This window comes from Chroicocephalus ridibundus, chromosome Z, assembly GCF_963924245.1.
Source record: "Chroicocephalus ridibundus chromosome Z, bChrRid1.1, whole genome shotgun sequence".
Lineage (NCBI taxonomy): Eukaryota > Metazoa > Chordata > Aves > Charadriiformes > Laridae > Chroicocephalus > Chroicocephalus ridibundus.
In genome coordinates, this window is record NC_086316.1 from 36,320,744 (window position 1) to 36,346,004 (window position 25,261).

Below are 25,261 nucleotides of genomic sequence, written 5' to 3' on the forward strand. Positions count from 1 at the left end.
CTGGAGTGGCTTTTGTTGTAGTACAGATAGAGTTAACGGGTATTTTCTGTAGATAATGTTGTGTATTACAGGATGTAGAACCTGACCTTACACAAAAGTGTATGGAACATGGCTTTTCCTGTGCTTTTCTGGCATCTGAATAGATTTCAGGTTGTTCATCTTCTAGAAAAGTGGCTATTGAGTACATGTGGCTAAATTGTACAAGAATATTCGGTCCAGCACCAGCTGCGCTGGATTCACTGGGCATGACCAATCTAACTGTACTGTGAAAGTGCACTGATTTTGAGGCACTGGCTTTGCTGCACATGTGCAAAACCATACGTGTATGATTCATCTGACCAGGATTGTCACAGATTTCAGCATTTAAAATCTGCCAGGGCTGTATGTATCTGGGACTTCATTTAATATGGTGCTTAAAAATGGTTTAAGGGCTTAAGTGCAGTTTAATGGGAAAAAAATCCCTGCAGCAGGTCCTCTGCAGTGAGGCAGATTTTATGTTGCCTACTGAACTGCTAGGTAACTGCTTTTTATTCTTAATGAAAGATGTGCACTTAGATCTTCGTGTGTTTCTACCACTTCTGTTCATCTTAAAGTTGTACCTGTGTGCCATGTTTATAACATAGATTGAATAGTATTAAAGAAAAAAACTGTACTGAAAGAGTCATCTTGTCTTCAACCATTTTAACACTGTGTCATAGTTTAAGCCCAGCTGGCAGACAGGACTACGCAAGCGGTCGCAGACTTCTCCCCCTCCCCAGTGGGATGGGGAGAGGAATTGGAAAAATAAGAAACACTTGTGGGTTGAGATAAAGACAGTTTAGTAAGTAAAGCAAAAGCTGCGCATGCAAGCAAAGCAAAACAAGGAATTCATTCACTACTTTCTATCGGCAGGCAGGTGTTCAGCCATCTCCAGGAAGGTAGGGCTCCATCACGCGTAACATTTCCTTGGGAAGACAGACGTTGTAGCTGCAAACATCTCACCTCTTCTTCTTTCCCCAGCATTAGAGACTGAGCATGATGTTATATGACATGGAATATTCCTTTAGTCAGTTGGGGTAAGCTGTCCCGGCTGTGTGTCCTCTCGTGTTTTTTTGCAGTCCCAGCCTGCTCTCTAGGGGGGCAGTGTGAGGAGCAGAAAAGGCCTTGACTGCTTAGCAGTAACTGAAAATACCAGTGTGCTCTCAATGCTATTCTCATCACAAATCCAAAACACGGCGCTACAACAGCTGCCAGCAAGACAGTCAACTCTGTCTCATCCAAATCCATGACACACTTTTAAACACATCAAATGGTATTCCGAAGTAGCGTATGTTATGCAGGCTGTTATATGTTCAGGCCTAGAAAGATGTAAATAACATTAGAGGAAAACCTGTGATAATTAGTATTTCTGTTAAGTAAACACAGAGATCCAGTGCTGTGAGTGTCTATACATACTTAAACATCTGTATATGTACATTTTTTATACACATACATACATATATATATGTGCATATACATACATGTATGTATATGTATGTATATATATACTTATATATATACACATGACTATCTCCATTCAGTGCATAGTGCCAGTATCTGCTTGTGAAAGCCCTTGTTTCTCTGAGGCTTCCCAAGAAGGTGCACATTGCGTAAGAGTTCCTTTGTCAAGGGTCTTGGGTTGGATTTATACAACTGACAAGTTCCAGGCATTTGGGCAATTTTTCACTTTCTCAGGATAATTGGAATGGGAATTTAAGTAGAAAAGTAGGCTATTTAAAAAAAAAAAAACAACAACCCACCAACTTTTTGGTCTGGGAATGTTGCAGGACTTTACAGAGGACCCTATATTTAAGGACATATATTTTGGTATCCAAAATTTGACTAAGCATTACCCTTAGAATCATAGAATCATACAATCATAGAACCATAGAATAGTTTGGGTTAGAAGGGACCAGTCTAACTCCCCTGCAATAAGTGGTAACATCTTCAACTAGATAGGTGGCTCAGAGCACTGACCGACCTGACCTTGAACACTTGCAATAATGGAGCACCAACAACTCTGGGCAACCTGTTACAGTGTCTCACCATCCTCAGCATAAAAAATTCCTTCCTTACATCTAGTCTAAATCTGCCCTCTTTTAATTTAAAACCATTAAGCCTTGTCCTGTCACAACAGGGCCTGCTGAAATGTGTCCCCATCTTTTGTATAAGCCCCCTTTAAGTATTGAAATGCTTCAATAAGGTCTCCCCAGAGCCTTCACTTCTCCAGGCTGAACAACCCTAAATCCCTCAGCCTTTTCTCACAGGAGATGTGTTCCATCCTTCTGATCGTTTTTGTGGCCCTCATCTGGACCCGTTCCAACAGGTCCATGTCTTTCCTGTGCTGAGGACTCCAGAGTTGGACACAGTACTCCAGGGGGGATCTCACCAGAGCGGAGTAGAGGGGTAGAATCACCTCCCTCAACCTGCTGGCCACAATTCTTTTGGTGCAGCCCAGGATATGGTTGGCCTTCTGGGCTGCAGTCACATATTCTTGGCTCATGTCCAACTTTTCATCCACCAGTACCCCCAGGTCTTTCTTTGTGGGGCTGCTCTAAATTCATTCTTCCCCCAGTCTGTGTTGATACCGGGGGTTGCAGAGACCCATGTGCAGGACCTTGCACTTGGCCTTGTTGAACCTCATGATGTTTCATATGGGCCCACTTCTTGAGCTTGTCCAGGTCCCTCTGGATGACGTCCAGGTCCCTCTGGATGACATCCCGTCCCTCTGGCCTGGCGACCGCACCACTCAGCTTGGTGTCATTGGCAAACTTGCAGAGGGTGCACTTGATCCCACTGTCTATGTCACTGATGAAGATATTAAACAATACTGGTCCCAGTACAGACCCCTGAGGGACACCACTCGTCTCTGATCTCCAACTGGCCATTGAGCTGGTGACCACTACCCTCTGGATGTGACCATCCAACCAATTCCTCATCCACAGTCCATCCATCAGAGCCATATATCTCCCAATTGAGAGTGAAAGATGTTGTGGGGACCATGTGAAAGGCCTTACAGAAGTCCAGCTAGAAGACATCTGTAGCTCTTCCATTGTCCATTGTTGTAGTCACTCCATCATAGAAGGCCACTAGGTTGGTCAGGCAGGACTTGACCCTGGTAAAGCCATGCTGGCTGACTTGAATCACCTCCATGTCCTCCATGTGCCTTAGCATAGCTTCTAGGAGGATCTGTTCCATGATCTTCCTAGGCACAGAGGTGAGGCTGACAGGTCAGTAGTTCCCAGGGTCCTCCTTTCTACCCTTTTTAAAAATGGGTGCGATGTTTCTCTTTTTCCAGCCCCCAGGGACTTCATCTGACTGCCATGACTTTTCAAATATCATGGAGAGTGGCCTGGCAACTGTATCAGCCAATTCCCTCAGGACTCTGGGATGCATCTGGTCAGGTCCCATACACGTCTGTACATTCAGGTTCCTCAGGTGGTCACAACCTTGATCTTCTCTTACAGTGGGAAGGACTTTTCTCCCCCAGTCCCCTTCTTGTGGGAAGAGAGGTTGCCCGTGAAGACTGAGGCAAAAATGTTGTTGAGTCTTCCATGTGCCGTTTATAGATTTTTCTGGAGCTCCTTATGGGCATTCATTTGTTTCTGCTCAGGCTTGAACAGTTACTTTCCTTGTATTGAAAGGCTGAAGTCAGGGTCCAGGGCAGAAATCTTAGACATTTTATTGTGCTCTCAGTGACGCTGCTGCAGTGCCCACCACATCACAGTGTAAGGCCAACTACGGAGCACCTCAGCGCTTTATGGGGATTCATGTCTGATAGGGAACGTGAGGAAAGAAGACACAACTCAGGACTTGGTTAGGAAGCTGAAATTCCTTACTTCAATATAAATCAGTCTCATATTTCATAATGCTCCCATACAGGCATTCTGCAAGTCATATTATGCTTCTGTTGTCAGCAATCCCAACTGCAGCATGTGCTGCACTCTACATAGTATTTGATGTTACTGTAGGAAAATTTTACTACTGTCTTTTTGCAGCAAGAAATCCAGGACCTCGCAGCTGAAGGTTATATACTTTATATGGTTCCTCAAAAAGTATACCTTATATGGTTCCTTTTATGAATCCTCAAAAAAAAGGAGCAGGGGCAACACTTAGGAGATTATACAGACATACATAAAATGTGTTTTGGAAGAACATGACTAAAAAGTGAAGCACTCAAAAATTAGTCTTGCAAAAACCTGCATAGTATAGCTTGCAAAGTTTTAAGCCAGCTCTTTATCTCTATGCATTATTCTGTATGTTCTGTCATTCCATGGGGTGTCTACTGGTGCTGTTCATAACGAGATTTTTTTAAAGACTGAAACTTGCCCAAATATCTTGTGTGGATTGCGAAAGACATGTTCCACAGACATTGCTACCAATGTCAAGCCAAATTTAACTCTGTATTCCAAAGCAGAGATGTTGGAGGGGCTCAAAATAAGGCCTTTTAACAAAAAAAAAAAAAAAAAAATATATATATATATATATGAGCATTTTCACAGGTTTAATTCTTATGTACAGCTGAACTGTTTTGGCTGAATTCAGAGAATTCACGAAATATTTGGATTTGAATTTACATTAAAAAGATTACTTAGTACTTGAAGTAACTAAATTAGATGAACAGTCCATTTTATCTTCTTGACCAGAGGGCTTGAGTGGTCAGGATAACCTGATACGGATGTGAGGAAGGATGAAAACAAGGAAGACTACTAAGTATAATCCCAACGATAATAGTAGGTACTATGGTAATGTGAACAAGATACTGTCATTTCCTGAAACTGAGGAGCTGGGTGAAATACAGCCAGAACTCCCTTTGGTATTCACTTCATACAGAAGCTTAGAAATATTTTATTAAATATTAATAACAACATAAAAGACCTTTGGTCTTATTTTAATTTTAATTTTAATTAGGCAGGATATATATGCCATTCACTTTGAAGCCAAATGCTACTCCTTCGTATTAATCTGCAGGGGGTACTAGAAAATTGAACCAAGTAGCATTTAGCTATTTCTCCTCCTGCCATGAAATAATTAACATCTACACTTTTTGCAGTCTCTCTTACTGTTACCTGATCCCCATATCAGGTTTCATACTGAATTCTAGAGTTTGAGCAGTGTGGTGTGAAATGCTGCCTCAGCCGGTTTCTTATAAATCGCCAGAACCCGGGAAAGTTATTAACCTTCAACTTAAACTGCTGAACCTACAAGGCAAGCTTAATATCATAGTGAAATCAGACTGGACAGACAAAATGGACAATGATTTCAGGAGGGAAACAAAGCTGTATATAATACAGTGAAACTGGTTTTGTGGTGTGTGATAAAGGCAACTGAAAAACCCTAGAACTTAACAGTAGCTGGCATGGCTAAAGAGAACAGGAAGTTTGTTGACACGTAAAGCTGAGGCAGGAATTGGTAAGAAGCGAATGAAGAAAAAATAAAATAAATCAATTGTATGAAGTCATTGGGTTCCTAGACTCCTAGGAAGGTGTTTACCCAACCTGTCTACCTCTTAAATAGGTTTCCCACTTCACATCTAAAGCCTAAGAATCATCTTAAATGGAGCCTTGGAGCTTCTGATATAGTGGACAGGGATCCTGGGGCTTCTCTTGGGAGAATCTTGAAGAGCTGCCAGGCTCCTTGGACAGCTTTTTCCTTTGGCTAACGACCTTGGACATCCACTTTGGCCAGAGCTTCTTAAGTTTAGACCTAACATATTTCCCTTGGTCAACCTACCACAGAGCTATAAGCTTGCCAATCCTGCTGTCTGTGGGACTGGACACTTCTGATGGCTAAGCTTCCTCAGACTGAAGAGTCTGTTGGACTTAGAGGAGTTATGCATGTTAACTGACAGGAAACAGAGCTGCTTTCAGAGGAAACCCACCCGTGTTCCACTCAATGAAAACAAGTGTGTTTATACTGAATACTTCACTTACTAATGAATGCACATTTTCCAATGATTATCAGAAAATCTGTAACAAGTTTGACTGTCACTGTAATGCCCCATGGCTGAAATTCTCTCCTCTGATGGAACATGATAAATTGCATCATCAGCTTTTTTCATGGATACCCTCCTCCATAAAATAGATGGTTCTTTAATTAGCTAGTACTCAACATTTTGTGTATTATTTTGTTTCCCCATGGTGTAAAATGAACATCATTCTCTATTTCCTGTACATTTTTCAGCCTTTTTCTGGGTTCACGATTATGCATTTTTCCATATAAAAGTACATGATATTGATAATAATTCATTTTACAGGAGCGTTACAGAAATAAATTTCAATAGTATCTATGAGATACTCATGCTTGTTAAAAAGTTTATTTTTTTCCAAAACTCCTGTAAAGTGAAGGAGTATAAATAGCTTTGTTTTATCAACAAGGTAAAAATCCAGCAAATAACAGCTTCTTTCCTCTCCTACTTGTCCTTAATTTTTAGAGAAAATGTTAAGTGGTTAACAAAAATGTTGATTCTATCTTTCCCTTTTTTCCTTTTTTTAAACAAAATCACATTGTCTGGTTGTGATACACTGAAATACTTTTCCTGTGTAGTTTGTAAATTATAACAGGAGTAATCAGGTTTGTAAATTCAGAAACTTCCGCATCTGCTGTAACTTGTCATCTTAGGTTCTACCCCTCTGCTATTAGAAAAGTCAATTTAGCCTGTTACATATTTGTTACCAAACTTGGACTAGTAATGACCACAGAAGTTGCAAAACAGTTTCTGATGTATCTTACTTCCCTTGTTCTCAGATATGCATGTAATGCGTTAGTGGCAGCTGAAAATATTAAACCTATTTCATACTGCTAGAGCAGCTGGTTTGAATTTGAAAATGTTAATGTTCAATCAAAAGAAATCCCTCTCTTTGCAGGTGGGAAGCTGTCAGAGTGTTAGCTGTATTAAGGGGAAGGAAATAGGTACAAGGAATCCTTTTGTTAGTGCATACAAGCTTTTGGCTTTTTTATGTCACTAAATAAATTAAGGGAGCAAACCCTGCCCACCCACCCCCACCCCCCCCCCCACCCCCCGCAACTACTCAGTTCTGAATATTACAAGGGGACACTTTCTGTGCTTAAGAAGTGTTATTACTCAAGAGTTTTGAGGCATAGAAGATCAAAAATATTAGACTTAGCTTTTGTTTCTACTAAATAATTAAATTTAATTACTCAAGGGTTTTGAGGCACAGAAGATCAAAAATATTAGTCTTTTGTTTCTACTAAAAAGAATAAGCAAACCCAATTGATTATGCCAAAAAGATAATCAAACTTATTTTTTCCAGAAGTTCATTAACTGAAATCAGGATGCTCATGTAAAATACAGTCATGGATCATTTGTACTGTAATGTGTACAAGGCAAACTGTCGTATGGTTGCCATCATGGCATTATAGAACGCTGATGGTTTCCTTGGAAAACACAACTAACCCAACTCCTGAGCTCTCAATAAGGATAGTGTAAAGGGTGAATGAAACATCTGACACTTCTCTGAAATTGAAGCAAGCACAGCTTTCTAACTTACTGTTGCCCCGTTTTCAGCTGTCACAGGGTTGAAGACCTTGAAGTAAGTGGGATCTATGTATAAGGCCAAGGTAATAACAAAAACGTAAATCCATTCTACTTATGGTCAGCATTAAATTTGAAGCAAATAAAAAAATATATCATTCATATGGGTGATAATAGTATAACTCAGTTTTTATCTATTTTGAGATCCATCGTTACTGAATAATAGTACAGAGTCTGATTATTTCCATTTCATACTCATTTATGACTGTATTATGTAAGAAGCGAAAAGAGCTTCCAAAGTCATAATAAATTCACTGTATGTCTGGTATTTTTCTCCAATTTCCAGAAGATTCAACAAATGAAATGGCAATTGTGCAGTCTGCCTTAAAAGAACAGCTGCACAAGTTGGTTCACCACAAAACAAGTTGGACAAAATGATCTATGAAGTACTGTTTCTTAATTATTTCACAGAACCTTTCTGGCTCTGGAGACTTATTTGAGCCAACTATTACAAATTTCTGAATTTAAGAAATAATAGGTGCCTGTCCTTCCTTCTTTACCTCCATTTTTCATCATGTTCATCAGTTTCTGACCAAGAATGACATTTTTCCCCCCTGATTCTCAGACACAACTGAAAACAAGCTTATAGGAAAAATTGCTCCAAAATCTATTAATTCTTTATAGCTTGATACTAATAACTCTATATTAACGATCTGTATATTTTAATATGAATTTGAGATCTGAGAAACCGGTGTTAATCAGATGACTGAGTTAATCTGAGTTTTCTCTTTGCAGCTAATTCTTACTGCAAAAGTTTTGTGAAATTGTAAAGAAAATAGGAACACGGAGTGCAGTGTTCTTGACATGGACATGTCAAGTGTTTTAAGGAAAAGAATACAGACTTCAGTCTCTCAGAGGCCCACCCTAATGCATTTTTTTAATATTATTTTTCATCTAGGCATCAGAAAACATGCATGATTACAGTGAAATTTAAATTATCCAAACCAAAAGACGATGAAGGAACCTAGTTTAATTTTTACCTTTTAGCTTAATATGCTAATATCATCAATATCTGCCAGAAGGAATTGGTATTTGTTAGTTCATAATGAATGGAGTGAAATTCTCCTTTTAGCTTGGGACTATGCGGTCCTCATAATAAGCTTCTTGGCTTTCTTGGTTATGCAGAACAATAAACATATTTATTGACCTGACAGAATTTGGATGGTCCTAAGAATTTTTTCTAGGTGTTTCTAGAAAAGAACCAAGCTAAAGGAAGTCCTCATCTGGCCCCTTTCTAGGAAATACAGTGATGATCTTGCCACAAAAAGAAGAAATTCAGAAGCTTTGCACAGGGTCACTGGAAACTCTTCTACTTATAGTTATCTGTTCCAGCTCCCTGCAACTGCAGGCTTACTCCCTACACTCAATTTCCCAACGTTTTTTCCTTAAAAGAGTTCTTTCTTCCCATACCCTGTCTTTGATGCCTCGATCATCAGCTATATGCAGTTTATACTTGCAGAAAATGTTTCTTTATTCTTTTGGGGGGACGTAGTTGTCTCTTTCCCATCCAGCATGTTTGCACAAACCTGTCATTGTTCTCATATTTAGGGAGCCAAAATGATCTAACATAGAATATTGTGGGGAGTCATGACTGTGTTTGGTCCAATGAGCAGAGGAAGTTTGTCTGTGGGATTTGAACATACCAGCTTGAGCTCACAGGTGTGCTACAGCCCTCTGTCCCATTATGAACCAGTAAGGAGAGGACGTACATATTAAAGGAGCTGGGGAATTATCAGTGCAAAACAATTGCTGCTGCTCAGGGGTCTTCCACATGTACGGTGCAGTAGCATATAAGATGACCATCACATTAATGGTCTAGTTTTTATTGTTTGTATTCTATTTTTATCAGTTCAAACAAACAGGTGTTTCTTTGCCACAAATTCTCACTGTTATGAAATAGTACATGGTGTGAGTACATGATGTGAGTAGTACAAGCAGCAGAAGAATAAATTGTTTTCTTTAATAATACATTTTTAGGTGTAGGTAGAACTACTAAAAAAATTGAATGTTTGGTTCAGTTCAGTGTCTGAGCTAAATTATTAATCAAAATCAAGTGGTAAAACCAAAATGTTTTGTTTCAGATTAAATATAATATTTTGTTTCACCAGAAATGATGTTTTAGGCTCTTAAAAAAACACCAAGGAAATAGAGATGCATGAACAAGCAACCAGGTGAGAGAGACTGAGATAGCAATGTAGACTGTCCCAAATCATGTTTAGGTTTTATAACATAAAAAGCATAAGGGCCATGCTAACACATTGCAAGCTTATCCTGCTTTTGGTATTCCTTTGGGTATCTCCACAGAACACCTACAGCTTGCTGTGTGGCCTTAAGTTTTTAGTGCATGGTAAGATACCACCCTGTTTGGTTAGGGTTAACAACAGAGGTGTGATAAAGGCTTTCAATTTCTGAGTTGTTTCAGTGGTCCACTTACAAGAAGAATAAATGTTACAACTGAGGCTGGCTGGGGAGGAAGGCTGACAGTTCTTAGGGTGAAACACATCGGAGGCTTAAAATGAAAGAGAGGTGGGAATTCTGTTTAAAAATACCATTTTTTTCTGAGAAAGATAGAGAAAAGAGACTGAGGCCAAGAAGGTGTGTGGGTCTATGCTTGCCCATCAGATTCCTCCTCTTGCAGGCAAATGGAGTCTACAAGGGGATTCATTCAGCATGTCTACTCTTTTTCTAAAGATTCTGTGATTCTCTTCGTTTTTAAAGGGTAAAGTGTCCTTTATTAAAGAAATTCTTTTTTTAGTTTCTTACTCATACGCCACATATTCTCTGAAGGACTTATGCAGAAATAGAGCTTTTGAAGTCTCCAGGCTCCAGTAAAATGTTCCTAAACTGCTCTAGCACTGAATCTTTAATCAAGCAGATGGATTGCTGCCAGAGAAGGGTCAAGGGATCTGCATGTAGGAGTGCCTTGAGAGATCCAGAACTAGGAGCAGCAACCAGTCTATGGCCACACCTAGAAGCACAAAGGGTTCAGTGGCTACATCAGCTCACATCAGAATGGTCCTGCCTGGAGAGCAGGTTGAGGCCAGCTAGTGAGCAGTGTGTGCTGCTTCCTATCCTGGTGATCTTTAGCATTTGTTGTAAACTATGCTTAATGGCTAATGCTAATTAAAAGATGTTTATAATTTTTTTTTATAAGTGCAGTGTTTCTGGATACTATCTTAGCTCTTGCTGCTGCTACAGATTCATTTGTTCGTTACCTCCTGCGTATATAGCCCCAAATGTCTCTCATCCTGGAATCTGGATGTAAGATATAAGCGAAATAAAATAAATATTCAATTTCTTCGATCCTTAGAACTGTAAAGGTCTATGAAAGCCAATTTACCTGTGCATGATTAGGTGACAGGAGACTCTTATTAGCACTAGCTTCTTCATCTATAGGGAAAGACTTGCCATTGCATAGAGATGTTTTATATTGCATGCTACAAACACTGAGAGGAATATAAAAAGTGTTTTCTTAACGTAATTCCTTTCCTTGGTGTTGTAATAGTCTGACAGCTACAGCCTGGGAGTAATCAGGTGTTTAATCTCTGTCTTCGTTGATTTCCTGTCACGCTTTTGGCTTTTTTTTGAGGGATTAGAAATTGACTAGAAGGTGATGGAAGAGCTATAGTCTTCTATTAAGGAAAAACACCTGAGTAATCCCAAACAATAAAATGTTAAATAAACAGTTTGCACTTATTGAGGCAGGTCCACTGTTGCACAGGAACTGCCCTAGTAGAAAATCTATCCCATATACATTTAAATTAATTAAATTAATCTATCCTGTATACATTTAAAGTTGTTATATATCTTTACACAAAATTATATGCATATGAATGTGCAATTTTTAATGAATTTGGACTGTAATGTCTTAAAAACTCTGATTCGCAAAATGTTAACAATGTGAATTAAACAAAATAGTATTTATCAGTGAGGGAGGAAGAGTTGTTTTAAATGTACCATCTGTTGTCTGATCTTTTAATAACGGTGTAACTCAAAACAGTGTGGTAGTCCTACCTGCACATCTCAGTTGATCCTGAACAGCAATATGTGGAACAAAGGGTCAGTCAAAAGTAGTAAGAAGATGTGATTTCCTGGTAAGGGCATGAACAAGTAAGCAGCTTGGGTCTTCTTCCAATTGCTTTTGTTTGTGTTGAATTTGTAACCTTTCAGTCTTTGAATACCTGGTCTTTTGTATACTTTGGAGGGTATCTGCTGCTCTCAGTGTAGCTGAGTAGTGGCAGAATCCTGTTTGTATAGTGGATAAAGAAGTTTTCTGTAGAGCTTGTAAAGGATGATCCTGGCTTTGGCAAAGTAGCTTCTCGCCCAGCTCATGTCATAGGCTGCTAACCTGGTATGTTCAAATCATTTAAACTGCAGTTTCTTAGGTGTCAGTTCACTGATTTTAGTATTTGGATAGCTAGTCCGGAGGTATTGACCATGGAAACCTGGAGCTGCTTGTGTCTCTGAAAAATTCAGATGAGACTTTCGTTGTTTCAAACTAGGCATGCAGATATCCATGTGATCAAAATTAGCACATTGAGAATATCCTATAACATAGACTGAATGCATATTTATATTTACACTTGTTATGAATTTATTTTAATTGTTAATTTTAATAGAAGTTTTAATTATTCTTGCAGACAAGTAATACAGTTACAAGGAACAGCAAATAATGTAACATTCAGAATACGAATTAACGTGCACAAATAAGAATAACATTTCAATTATTTGTGTGACTTACAGAATTTTTATTAGCAGCAGTGATTATTTCTTCTCATATCAACTATTACTGTAAAATAACAAATGGAAGGATCAGCCTGGGACGTAAAAAGAACAGACTGCCATTCTGGCACTCCTAGGTAGTGCTACCAAATCTAACAGATCAAGCTGAAAAAATTAGTATTTCTGTGTATCAGACTTGGTATCTCAAAATTAAGTTCCAATTTAATGAAGAGTTTGCTTTTTGCATTGCAGATTGTTAGATTAATACACGCCAGCTTTGAACAATTTGCCCATTTTTTTGGTAGAGTCTGTGTTTTCAAAGCGCTGTAAAATATTATAGACATTATGTTACAGCCTCAGCACTAGGCTAGTGCAGCGTAGCTGTAGTGTATGGCAGCCTCATCCGGGAGGACACCCTATTCAAGATGAAAAATATGCTTCATACGTATGAGTTCATTTTAATATGTTTATCAGTAGAGAGAGTGCTCTGCCTTCTTGGGATTTGACAGCTAGACCAGGCAGGGTTGTGTCCTACAATCCCATTGGCTTTGCTGTTTTGCCTGGGCTTCCATTGTGTTAGCCATGGATTCTCATTTCCATATTGCTGCTCACGTCAGAGAATTTCAGGGATGAATAATTTCAGGGGTAAATTCTTAAAAATGCATTCCTTTGGAACAGTTGAAAGCAGATTAATTTGATAGCAGTCAGTATGGGAGAAAGAATAAGGTTAGGAATAGGAATTGGTTTGGGGCGTTCACAGAGTGATGGATTTTGTTGCTGTGTGGAAGAATAAAATGGTAGATTTCCATAAGGAGAGCACTGAAGTGAGGAAAACATTCAAGTCACTTGCTCATAAGCAGTGAAGACTTCAGTTTTAATAGTCTGGTTTTTACTTTGCTTGTTGTTCGGTTCTGTCCATTAAAAACTTAAGTAATTGTTCCGGTTTGGGACTGTGATCTTATTCAAAATGTAAATAAAAATAGGATACTACTCTGGTAATTTTTCTGTATTTTACTTGCCCTGTGTAATGATGATAGTTTTTCTCATGTCTGTTTTTTTTGTCCTGATTTTCACAAGTTGAATTTTAGCTGTCATAGGCAATCCAAAACTGTAAGAACATGGACTATAAATTTATTTAAAACACAAGTTAAATACAAGTTTTTACCTGATATTACTCATAAAGCCCACATGATTTGTAAAGTAGGATCAGACAGAATAAACCTCCTACCTGTTGTTACAGCTGAGTAATGACTTCATAAATGTGTGGGTGTAATTTTGAAACTGGAAAATGCCTTCTCCTTGGGCCATTAATTTCTATCTGCAGCAAGATGAGTTATGTTTTAATGTGTATGTACTTTTGAATTTCATTTAAGTTAACTTTCCGTCATTGCATTCCCAAAGGACAGTAAGACCAAGTTCCTATCTGGAGTAGCAGGAAGGCACGTGGCCTTACTGAATATCTGTGTGTACTCATGCTTGTTACGTGAAACGTTTACATTTAAGTAAAAGCTAATAAATAGATTAACGGCCTTAGGCATTTCTCTTTTATTCCTCAAATAATTTCAGTTTAAAAAAAAATAAGGCAGGTTGTCAGTGTATGCATTGCTAATACTGTGAGTCCTGGGAGCCCATGGCTGGTAATGCAGAGCTGTGCTTGTCAAGGGGTGTTTAGTCTGACAGTGGAGTCCGTGCAGTTTGTTGTACCACGCTTGTGAGGGAAATGTGGAGTAAGGTCCTTACACCAGATGCAGAATCCCTTTTGAATTGGGGTCCATTTTATAAAAATCAGGTTGCAGGTGCATTTTTTGGTTCCATTCATTTCACGTATGCTGGGAAACCATCTTCTATCTTTCTCAATCTACAAGAGGATTACTTATTTTGAAAATAAATTAGTTTTTCTAAATTATTTGATTATTTCATCTTTCTGTACAAAAGCTGTGATTATTTAACTGTTAGTGAATTCTTAAAGTGTATTTACACCATCTCTCATGCATCATAAGTGCTCACACATCCTCAAGCCAAGTACTATATTCTTCTGGTTCGAGCTCCCTCCTTCAAGCCACCCACACATGGCAGTTTGGTATATTCTAGGTGTTTTCCAGATAGGTTTTTAAATAAACTAATCCACAGATGCAGGTGACTAAAACGGATTGTGAAAATTAAGGACTGATTTGCAAATTAAGTTGGCTATTTTGGAGCTGGGGTTTGCCACTGCCAGGCTGGCATAGGTAGCTGGTCATCCTGCCTCTTCAACCTCAGGTCGGGTTGTGTCTGGTGTTCCTACAGGGCTTTCTTCGGTTTGACTGGCAAGCCAGACTTCCTCAAGCCCTTTTGGCAGCCTACTACGAAATCTCTCTCAAAGACCTTCTCTGCCATTACAGACCCTGGGGCAACCTCTGAGTCAGCCTCAGGCCTTTGCTCAGGTTTCCGCTCTTCTTCCAAACGACTTATATGGCCAGACATGAGAGCAGCCTCGCCTACCGCCTGCTCTTCCTCAGCTCAGTGCTCCTTGCAGAGATAATGTTTTGTTTCTTTTCTTCTCCATCCTGTTTTCACCCCATCACTTGCAACTTCATTGACGTCTGTCCCAGTCTAAGCTGTTTCCGGTTGCTGGTTAGTTATCCAGTTCGTGCCAGTGAAGGACTCTTCATGTTTTCTTCTGTGAAAGGATTTGGGATGTCTGAGCCCATAAAGATTTATACCTGGATTTAAATTAGCTAAAAAATGTACAACTTTGCAGGATCAAGCCCTAATCTGGAAAATAATCTGTTGGAAACTTGGTGTTAAATATTGTCTTGGTAGAGCATTTAGGCTTTTAGTGTTCAATATTTTAAAAATTGCTTAACTTAGCAATGGATGGCACATTCTTTAGAAGTGGAAAATATGGTTTTTTACACAGATTTTTGAAATACAACTTACATGACTGAAAAGTATTATATTAAAAAAATAATGTTATCCACGTTAGCTTATTTACCTGGTCTAGTTCAAGGTGTCCCTGCCCATGGCAGGGGGTTTGGAACAAGACGATCTTTAAGGTCCCTTCCAACCCAAACCATTCTACAAATCTATGATTCTATGATTTGTGGGCTCATATTGTTAAGGATTTGGCATTAGGAACAAGAGGTTTCTGTGTTCCAAAATTTTTGAGTGTCAATGGAGAGGAGAAAAATCTACTCTTTACAGCTTTCTGCAAAAGAATCACAAGGATACATTTGAGCCATTTCTTGACTGACTTGAATAATTAGAAAGTTTGTGGCTCACAGACTTCGGTTTCACCTTTGATTATTAATAAAACATCAGAAAGGCACAGCAGTCTTAGAAAAGGAACTCTAGAAACCTCTCAGTTAAATCAATCTAACATGAATCAAATAAAGCTCATGATAGAAAGGATAGGATAGAAAGACTCATTTTTACTTGACTTAATAAACAGGATTATTACTGAATTAAAGTTTGGATTTTTTGTCAGAACAGGATTTTTTACAATATGTTTTGACAGAGCCTTGAGCTATGAAAAAGTACTGACTGTAGATATTCTCTGCCAGAATGATGAATCTATTTCCAGTAAGCTAGTTGCTTCATCTTGTTGGATATACTCTCGGGAATTTATCACGTAATTCTTTTAATCCAAACCATTTGTGTACATATTTTGTAATTGATGAATTACTGACAGTAAATAAATATTCATACAAAATCAACTATTTGTTAAAGAAAAAAACCCCACTGTTTAACAATTTTCGTACCAGAACCTAGCAGTCTTGTATTTACCATGTCTTTACAGTGTCATCTAAAACTGCTGTTTACAATTATTAAAACATTGAATATATACCATCTCAGATAAGAACGCATTTACATTGCAACTGTATGTCAAATACTTTTATCAACACAGTGAGTAATACCAGATCACTAGTCCTTGAAATAACATGTCATTAAATTTGTGAAGATGAAACAACTATTCTTCCATCAAATTCTGCTCTACATTTAGATGAAATGCCTTAGTTAAGTAATGTCTTTGAAGACTGGGTGTTACTTCCTTTAGCTCTGATTGTAGTTGGCAGGCATTATATGTTCTTTGTGTATTACCAAAACAGAACATCTATCTGCAGCGTACTCTCTCTCTTTTCTTCATAAACGGATGTAACTTTGGTGTGTTGGATATATTTTGGTGTGATTTTTGCATTTGATTAATTGGGTCTTACTGCTTTTGTGTGTGCATATATCTTATTCCTACTACTGAATATATATGATTGATGCACTGAACTATTGGCTTCTGTTCTGTGAATATTAATCAAAGAATGTGCTCCTCTACTTGGATTTGCAGTGTAGGAGGCAGCCAAACAACATAGACTATAGTCTGCTTTTTTTGCTCTTTAATCATTATTGTGTAAGACATTGGCAAGAACACTTTTTTCATCTATAAACACTATTTCATGCTTAAACATATCCATTGTTTGGTCAAAGTTATGAAATATTGTTGCTCAATTGAATTTTGTTTTCAACATTTCCTGGTAAAAGCAGTAATAGAAGAGATAAAACAGTAAAGGAAGGGGAGATAATTAAGTAGAAAGAAATAGTAGGCATAGCAAGCAAGGAAGAAGCAGAAGATGAGGAGTCAGTAAATTCAGCCTCATATGGTTTCAGGTCTTATGATTTGGACAAATAGTTTTCTTTAATCAAAAGCCAAACCTGATGCTTTTCTAGATTCCATTACTATGGTGAAAGGGATGATTTATGACTAAACTATTCTTAAAGAGAATCAGGGTAGACAATTGCTGTGTTCTTATGTACACTTAAAATGTGTATAAGGATAGACATTGATTGGGGTGTGACAGCTTCTTTGGGTGAGAAATTAAGAGACATATTCAGTATTTAAAACAAAAAAGCCAATAAATGTTTGTGGTGATGGTGACAAGCTTCTTGAAAACACAGCTTACATTTTTATGGCGTGTAGTTTTGATATAAAGGTTGATAGCTGCAGCTTTACTCATTCTCTGTGAATCTCACCAGTGAGGCAGCCAAGGGTAACCGGAAGGCTTAGGCATCAGGCTTTATAGTATTTTACAAGGGGTTTTGTTTTAGTCTTCCCTCCCCCTAGCCCCTTTCATAAAATTGCCCTAAAGTAGGGGCTTTCTCAAAATTATGCTGTTAACAAAATTTTCCCCCTAGCACTATCACTGGCTTAGCTGTACAACTAGCAGAATTAGCAGAATTTATTGAACAGGAGTTCCTCTTGCTGTTGCCTTTGCCGTTCACCATTAGGACAAGGGCAAGGACCTTTCTTGCTGAAATCCTCTCAGAGCGGTAGGACCACAGAGAATATCACATTACTTGCATTTACTAATGTTGTTTGACAAATTTTGTTTTAACTGCTATGACTGCAAGCATTTTTTTAATTCCTCCAGTTTCAGTCCAGAAAACGTATCTCAGTTTTTGTTATAGATCATGATTTTTTAATATTCTAGAAAGGCATGAGGCAGAAATCTCCCAAACCTTCTGCATTTTTGTATGAAATTCTGTATGAAATTTTGATGATGTGTGCAAAGGCAGGTCTGGTTTTATGTAAAGGAATACAGTAGTACTGAAGCTGGTGATTCATAAAAAAACAATAGTTGAAAGCTGAATCATTGAATTACAAAAACTTTTTGTTTCGAGTCAGTTTACTCGTCTCAGAGATGTATTTAAAGTATGAAACATCAGTAAGAGAAGTGAATGGCTTCAATAAAATACTGGCTTAGTCCACCATTACCTGGTGGAAATTAATCTGTTTTATATTAGTTGAACACATATTTATCCAGTGTTGTACCATCTCCCTTTGAACACCTCCTATAAATATTCCTCTTGCATAAATACATCTATTTATATTTTAATATATTACCATGCTCTTGCAGAAATAGCTATTTGGAAAGAAATTTTTGCTTACAGACTGTCTATATAAATTGAATATTTGTTTGAAATCCATGCCAAAATGGTAGACCTTATATATTTTCAAAATCCTTTCTCCTAGGTAAAGGCCGTTTCCACTATTTTACTTCATACAACCATCTGCTTCTGTGATTTGAGTCTGCTTCTTCAGTTTTGATAATGATTATTCCCACATTCTCGTTGTTTGTCAGTTCTGGAAAGTTAACTGTTAGTCCAACTAAGCAATCTTCATGTGTCTGGTTAATGTAGTTACTGCTTATTGACCTTCTGGAAATGCTGATCTGCCAAATAAGTTTTTAACCTATTAAGAAAAGCTAACTAAAGTTATGTGCCTTTTCTCTCTTGTTCCACACCTGCCATTATCCTTCCCTAGTTTTTGTAATGAAGCTTTAAGATTTCAACAAAAGAGACAAAACCATGGCTTTTTGAAGACCTTGTCTAGTGGTTTTAGTTTAGTTTACGTATAAATTTTTATTGTCCCTAACATATGCAAATTTTAGTATGGACTACAATATTGTTAGAGTATATAGTCTTTTTGAGTATAGTTCTTCAAAAGTGTTCATATTGTGGTGATTAATACCATAAAAACAGATTGTTAAAAAGAATGAGAGTTTTTGGATATGGTATTTACTGGCAAGTAGTTTTGCTTCAGGTTTTGGCTGATATGAATAAGTAACTTGTCTGTAATCAAACGATCTCCGTTAATATTACCTCTTTTCAGTTACTAACATGTCTTTCTAAGAAACAGAGCAATTGATTTCATTTTAGATGTAGTTTCCAAACTGAAGAAGGCATTTAAGAATGCCTTTATATGGTAGTTTAATTTCTGTATGTTCATATAATTGTTTATGGAATTAAAAATGAGAAGTATTTGAACTGAACAAGGCATCTACATTTGTGGTATAAGTGGATGGGAGACTAATACTTGCATTTTCTGTTTTTCCAAACTTTAGGGGGCACACAGAGATTACCTCGCACAATTGGAGTCTCTTTGGCAAAAGAACTAATCTTCTCTGCCCGTATTGTAGATGGTGAGGAAGCAAAATCAATAGGATTGATTAGCCATGTGGTAGAACAGAATGAAGCAGGGGATGCTGCTTACAGAAGAGCATTAGCTCTGGCAAGAGAGTTTTTACCTCAGGTAAAAAAAAATATTTTTATTTTAGATTTTAGATTTTACCAAACATTAAAACTGAAGAAGAACCAGCTGTATTAAGAAAAACTGACATGAATTTATGTATTAAAAAGCCATTCTAGTTATGTGGAGAGCAATCAGAAGTTTTCTCTCTCGTGCGTTGAGTGGTGTTATTTGGTAATGCATACTGAAGCAAAAAACCTCTGTCAATCCTTGTATCATGGTGATACGGTCTGTGTTTGTATTGCATATTTTGGCTTTCAAGTTTTAAACAAAAAAAATAGTGTAAGGGTTGTTTGGTTTTTTTTAGTAGAGCAATTATCTCAATAGATTATTTTGTTGCTGTTGAGTATTTCAGAAGCGAGGTAAACAAGTCCATATGAAAGTGGATATATCTCAGTGTAAGTCCTATTTTGAAAACATAAAGCTAAATGTAATTTCAGTATTAAAGCAAAAACCACTTACTAGGGGAAAGTTTGCTTTCTATGCTTTGTGTGTAAGCTTGATGAAGGAATCATGCTCTTGTTATCATTCATTCTAAGTGATATCCTATCTCTGTCTTTCACAAAAGAATTTAAATAGGATTTGCTGAGTTCTGTGCTTCAGAACTTGAAAATTTTAGTAAGATGTTTAAGTATGACCCTTACAGGAGTCTTTGTTTTAGCTGACAGCTACCTGTTTCCCTGTTGCCATAGACTGCAAGCTGTTTGCTTAGAGTAGGAATGTGAGTTTAGAGCTTTTACTAAATCTGTTTTTCAAGTGAAGGGTCCCAGGTTGCAAATTAATAGAAGGCAGAAGAAGAAAATAATTACTAAACCACTTTATTAGATCACAAGTGTAACAGCTAAAATTTTTCATTGAAAATGGAAAATGTTACAGATTAAATATAGCATTTAACATTGGTTATTTATGTCTTGAACACCCTCATAGGAAGACAAACATGAAAAATACAGTACTTTAACATACAGTGATTCTGAAAGTTGATTTATAGTTACAACTTTGAATTGGAACCAGCTCAAACGCATTTGGCTTCTCCCAAAGCACCAGACCACTTCTCTAAAGCAACATCTGAAGATTCAGGTGCTGGTGCTGATGCACAGGCACAGGACTGAGACAATTCCCAAAGGTATCTCACTGTTCTGCAGCATATTGGAGGAAGAGGGTGGAAATCCCCTCTGCTCACTGGGGTCCTCAGCCCCTTATGGAAGAGTGTCATCACTTGACCAGTGCAGGCTTTGCTGTAGCGTATTTTAGGTTTGAAGCTGCATCAGTTAATTTAATTTCATTATCACATCTTTTCATGTGTCTCCATTGTGTGAAAACAGGGACATAGGATTGACCTTGCAAAGGCCTATAAAGAAGTCTCTTAAGGTGGCTGTTCTGAGCCTTGTGTGAAGGGAACTGAAGAAGCTTGACAAAAGTGGGCATGGTCAGCACCTTTAAAACATAAACGAAAACCACAGCTTTACTCAGGTTCTTTTGAAAACAGTATACTTTCACTTTTTCTCAATATTGAAACTATCGGTTTGAAAGCGCCCGTCTACTATAGTGATGTAATTTAGGATATTTGACCTATTTACCATAAATTTAATAAAAGTCCAAAGTCTAGAAGGTCCCAATACAAGAACATTGATGTGCAGACTCTTCACTGCATAATCTTATTGATTTTGATAATATCTAAAAAAACATTTTCTTTCATTTTAGGGACCAGTAGCAATGAGAGTTGCAAAACTGGCCATCAATCAGGGTATGGAGGTAAGGATTTGTACTTTCCATAAAAGTAAGCAGAAGTCAGGCTGGCAACAGGTCTACTGTGGTGATTTCTTTTTTCTAGAACTGTTTTTAGTTTCTCAGTGTGTAGTCTTCCAAAATCTATTTGGTCAAAACTTCTTAAAATATGAAATGCCATTTTTTTATATCTCAGACTCCTGAGACTAGAGTTGATACTGATTTCCATAACGAGGCTTAGTAACATCATGTCTCTCCAGGAGTAATGCATTCTGCTCTTTATTAATACTAGAAAGTAAACACAAGCTACTATGAACAGGTTGTATTTCAAATGCTGGAGTGGTAAAAAACCTCAAAGTTTTACTCTGTCAAGTCTGTCAGTGCTCTCAGTGTTTAGTGACTAATAAAGTTAAAGGCCAAAACGCATGTTATTTATTTTTAATAGTTTAATAGAGGTTAGTGTTAAAATTATATCTGGAATCTGATTTCACATTTGATTCTGATGGTCACTCCTTCTTGACAATATTGACCTCACTCTAAAGCTTGTTAAAATCCAACCCTGAACACATTTGGACATGTGTTTTACTTTAGGCTTGTGAATCATCTTGCTGAGCTCAGCAGGACTGTTCATATTTAAAGTGAAGCCCATGCATAAGCTCTGCACCAGGACACCTCATAGCTTAACACGGCACAAGGGAAAGGGGATCACACCACATGCAACATCTGAATCCAAGAAGATGAATATAAGAATGGTCCTTTTTTTCGTAAAGTCTCAAAAGCAACCAGTGATATAACTGAGTTCGACAGACCATACCACCAGTAAGCTTTGGCCTGAGAACCAAACTTATATGCTATTGTGCAAAGATTATGTTGGTTAGGCTTCCACAGCAAGTAATGATAGAATTCAAGATTTATTTCAGTGGTTCAAAATGCTGCAATCTAAATTATCTATCTGCCAGGTATAGTGGACTGAAACGTCAAAATCATGATGTTTATAGAATTAGGGACAGTAGGGTTAGAAGGACTATGAATGATCACCTAGTTCAATCTTGAGGCCCCAAGACAAGATCTACTGTATCAAAACCAATGAAGCCAAATGTTCATTCAAGCTGTTGTTATAAACCTTCCATGACAGAGATTTCATGGCTTCCTTTGGTAATCTATCCTATAGCTTATCTCCCTGTGACAAATGTTTTGTGGTGCCTAGCCACAGGCCTTTCAGTGGCCATGTGGAGCGCTGGTAGGTTCTGAAGCAGCTGATGCTTAAGACAGGTGGAGAAGTAGTGAGGGGAAAATTCAGCCTTAGTGAGGGGAAAAATCAGCCTTTTCAGCTGTTCAGACCAGTTCATAAAGAAAAAAATGTCATTAACACTAGGTGATGATGCAGGATGGCCATTGGCTTCTTTTTTATCTTAAATCCCTGTAAACTTGAATTTATGTTTGTTTTGTGACATGGCATCATGTTCTTATATGGCATTTTGAAGATAACTTGTTTCAGAACAATTTTTTAAATAATCATGCAGTATGTTAAATCTTTTCCCCTATAGTAAATGAAATTATTACAAACGTGCAAGTAGCTAATGGTTTTTAGCTGATTTGTAGTGAAGAACATACATTGTTTTGACAGTGTATTACATACTAATTGTATCACCAAATAAGGAAATCGTTACAGAAATACTAACCACTATAACCACATGGCAGTTTAGCATTTCTATGTTAAGGTAATGTAGAAGAACTTTGCAGAAGTGTTCTAGTATGTGGAATATAGAAACACAGTATTTAAGTTAGCTGTCAGGAAATAATATATAATAAAACCACAAAAATATGCTTATTAAAAATATTGTATTCTTTTCTTCAGGTTGACTTAGTAACAGGTTTAGCAATTGAAGAAGCTTGTTACGCTCAGGTATGTAGCTATGATTGTATGAGAAACCCCAGAAAACAGGCTTTGTTGGTGCCTATTGTAGAACATGCAGAAATTCAACTAGAAATTGTTGTGTGATTTCTTCTACAAATATTTTGCCATTATATTTAGGCCTTCCTTCTACTTTCTCTGTTTTTGCAAGGAATTTAAGGAAGCAGGTATAGTTTAACAAAAAAAATATCCCTGCCAAGATTGTTAGGGTGAAGGTAGTGAAGCATTACCAGCCCTATACCTAGCCAGTCATACTGGCCATGCATCTAGTCCAAGAACTGCCTTGCTTTTGCTTTGTTTTGGTTTAATGTGAGATAACTTGAAGGGCACTTCACTAACATGTGCCTCTAACCAACAGAAAACCGAAACAAACCTCTTTACCAGCTAAGCATGGGAATGATGTATTTGAGTTTCCATGTTCTTGGACTTTGAGACAAGTTTTTGATCATGGAAGTAGAAGCAATGGCACAAGATGCTTATTTAAAACATATGTTGATCTGATTAATAACCTACACTCCCCCCACCACCAAAAAAAAGACCACCAAAAACTCAAAAACAAACCCTAGAGAGTTTCTCAGAGTCATCTGTTTGGAAAAAAGATATTCCTCCTTCTCCCAAATTGTTTCTCAGCCCTATATTGTGCCATTGAAGTGTCTGGTACGTTCCTGTATCTGACTAGACATTTTATTTTTCATTTTATGTTGTATTATATGTTGCATTTTCAGTGAAGTGAAGAACTAGGATTTGGTTGAAAATATTTTTCTTGGTATTGTTTTTGGTGTCAATAATGAATTGTTATCCTGCTCATTGCAGACTATTCCAACAAAAGACAGAATCGAAGGTCTTCTTGCATTTAAGGAGAAGAGACCTCCTCGCTACAAGGGAGAATAAAAGAAGCTGATGCCTTTAAAATACAAGGGGATAAAATACTGCTATGAGGACCATTAAGGTGCACTTTATATCCGCACCTGGAATATCACAACCACCAAAGTAAAAGCAAATCATACTGATGTTAAAACATTTTCAATGTGTCCATACTTGTACTGGGCCCAGATAGAAATGTGTGTTAATTCATGTTCATCGCAGTTTCTGAAGGTTGATCTGTGTATTGGCAAGGTCACAAGTTCATGCAACATTTTCAGAATTTCACATGTATGAAACATACCATTCCACAAATGAAAAAGCTCTGTAAATTCTTTATATAGACAAAACCTATGTGTGATGTTAAGTATAAATCTGCTGTATCATTTTATCAAAACAAATGTGACTACTGAACACCAAAAATAAGAAATTGTACCAAATATACATTAAGATGATTCTGTATATCAGTAAAAATTATATTTGAGTATTCTACCTGAATATGTACATTATTAATAAAGCTAAGAAAAATGAAAAGGATTACTGTTTGGAAAATGTTAAGCTTTATTTATCTGACTTACACTATTCTAAGTAAAATGAAATTAACTTTAGCATATAATGGCATCCTTTTGATGAAGTCACTGCCATTATATTCATTTAATTGTATTAAATGAAGACATTTCCGAGGCCAGCCTTTAATTATGAACTCTTGTATGTTAAACCTGACTTTGCCTTGCATTCTTTCAACATATCATCTGATCAGCACTGTCTGCTGTGAAGGAACTTAATTTCACTTGCTTCAGTTATTTTAAATTTTTGAAGATTGTATTAAAGATTGTTGTGCAGCGATGCGGCTAATGTGCTATTAAAGAAACTAGAATTCTCTTAATCTCCAGAATATTCCTTTTGAAGGTCCTCATAATGTATATTTCTATACAACAGGGGTGATACTGAAATGTTCTTTATTCTGTGGCAGCCTCAGGGTTCTTTTCGTACATTAAAAGAGAAATCCAGTAGGTTTATAAGGTGAGAAAACTGTTCTGATTCATATTGTATATTTGCTGAGGACACGGCATATACAGCAAATGCCTGGAAATAATCTCTTAGAAAGTATTTTTGTTAACTTGACTGGAAAATAAACATGATTTAGCAGTCAGAGGCTGTCTTTTTCTATGAAAACAAATTTTTTCGTGTTTGGTTACCATTGGCTCACGAAACTTGTGCATGCTCTGCTGTTTCGGCAGTATTAATTATGGTCACTGTCCGTATCTATGATGATAAAGCAGCTGATCAACATGGAATGACAAGAACTCATTTGAATTCATATTTAGACATATCATTACATGTAAATTGATTATAACTGGTAGAGCACAAACTTTGTTGACTGGTAAACTTGCTGAGTCGACCATTT

General features: G+C 37.3%; 1 protein-coding gene across 3 annotated transcripts in view; it reads left to right on the forward strand.

Moving 5' to 3' along the window:
* Positions 1 to 25,006, forward strand: part of AUH (AU RNA binding methylglutaconyl-CoA hydratase) — a 111,613-nt gene extending 86,607 nt beyond the window's left edge. For all 3 annotated transcript variants that reach the window (XM_063319454.1, XM_063319453.1, XM_063319452.1), the window contains 4 exons: positions 19,168 to 19,355; positions 21,054 to 21,104; positions 22,936 to 22,983; positions 23,806 to 25,006. In XM_063319454.1, coding sequence (XP_063175524.1) covers positions 19,168 to 19,355; positions 21,054 to 21,104; positions 22,936 to 22,983; positions 23,806 to 23,883 — 365 coding nt within the window. In that variant the 3' untranslated portion in view covers positions 23,884 to 25,006. The remainder of the gene's footprint in view (positions 1 to 19,167; positions 19,356 to 21,053; positions 21,105 to 22,935; positions 22,984 to 23,805) is intronic.
* Positions 25,007 to 25,261: the final 255 nt, after the last annotated feature.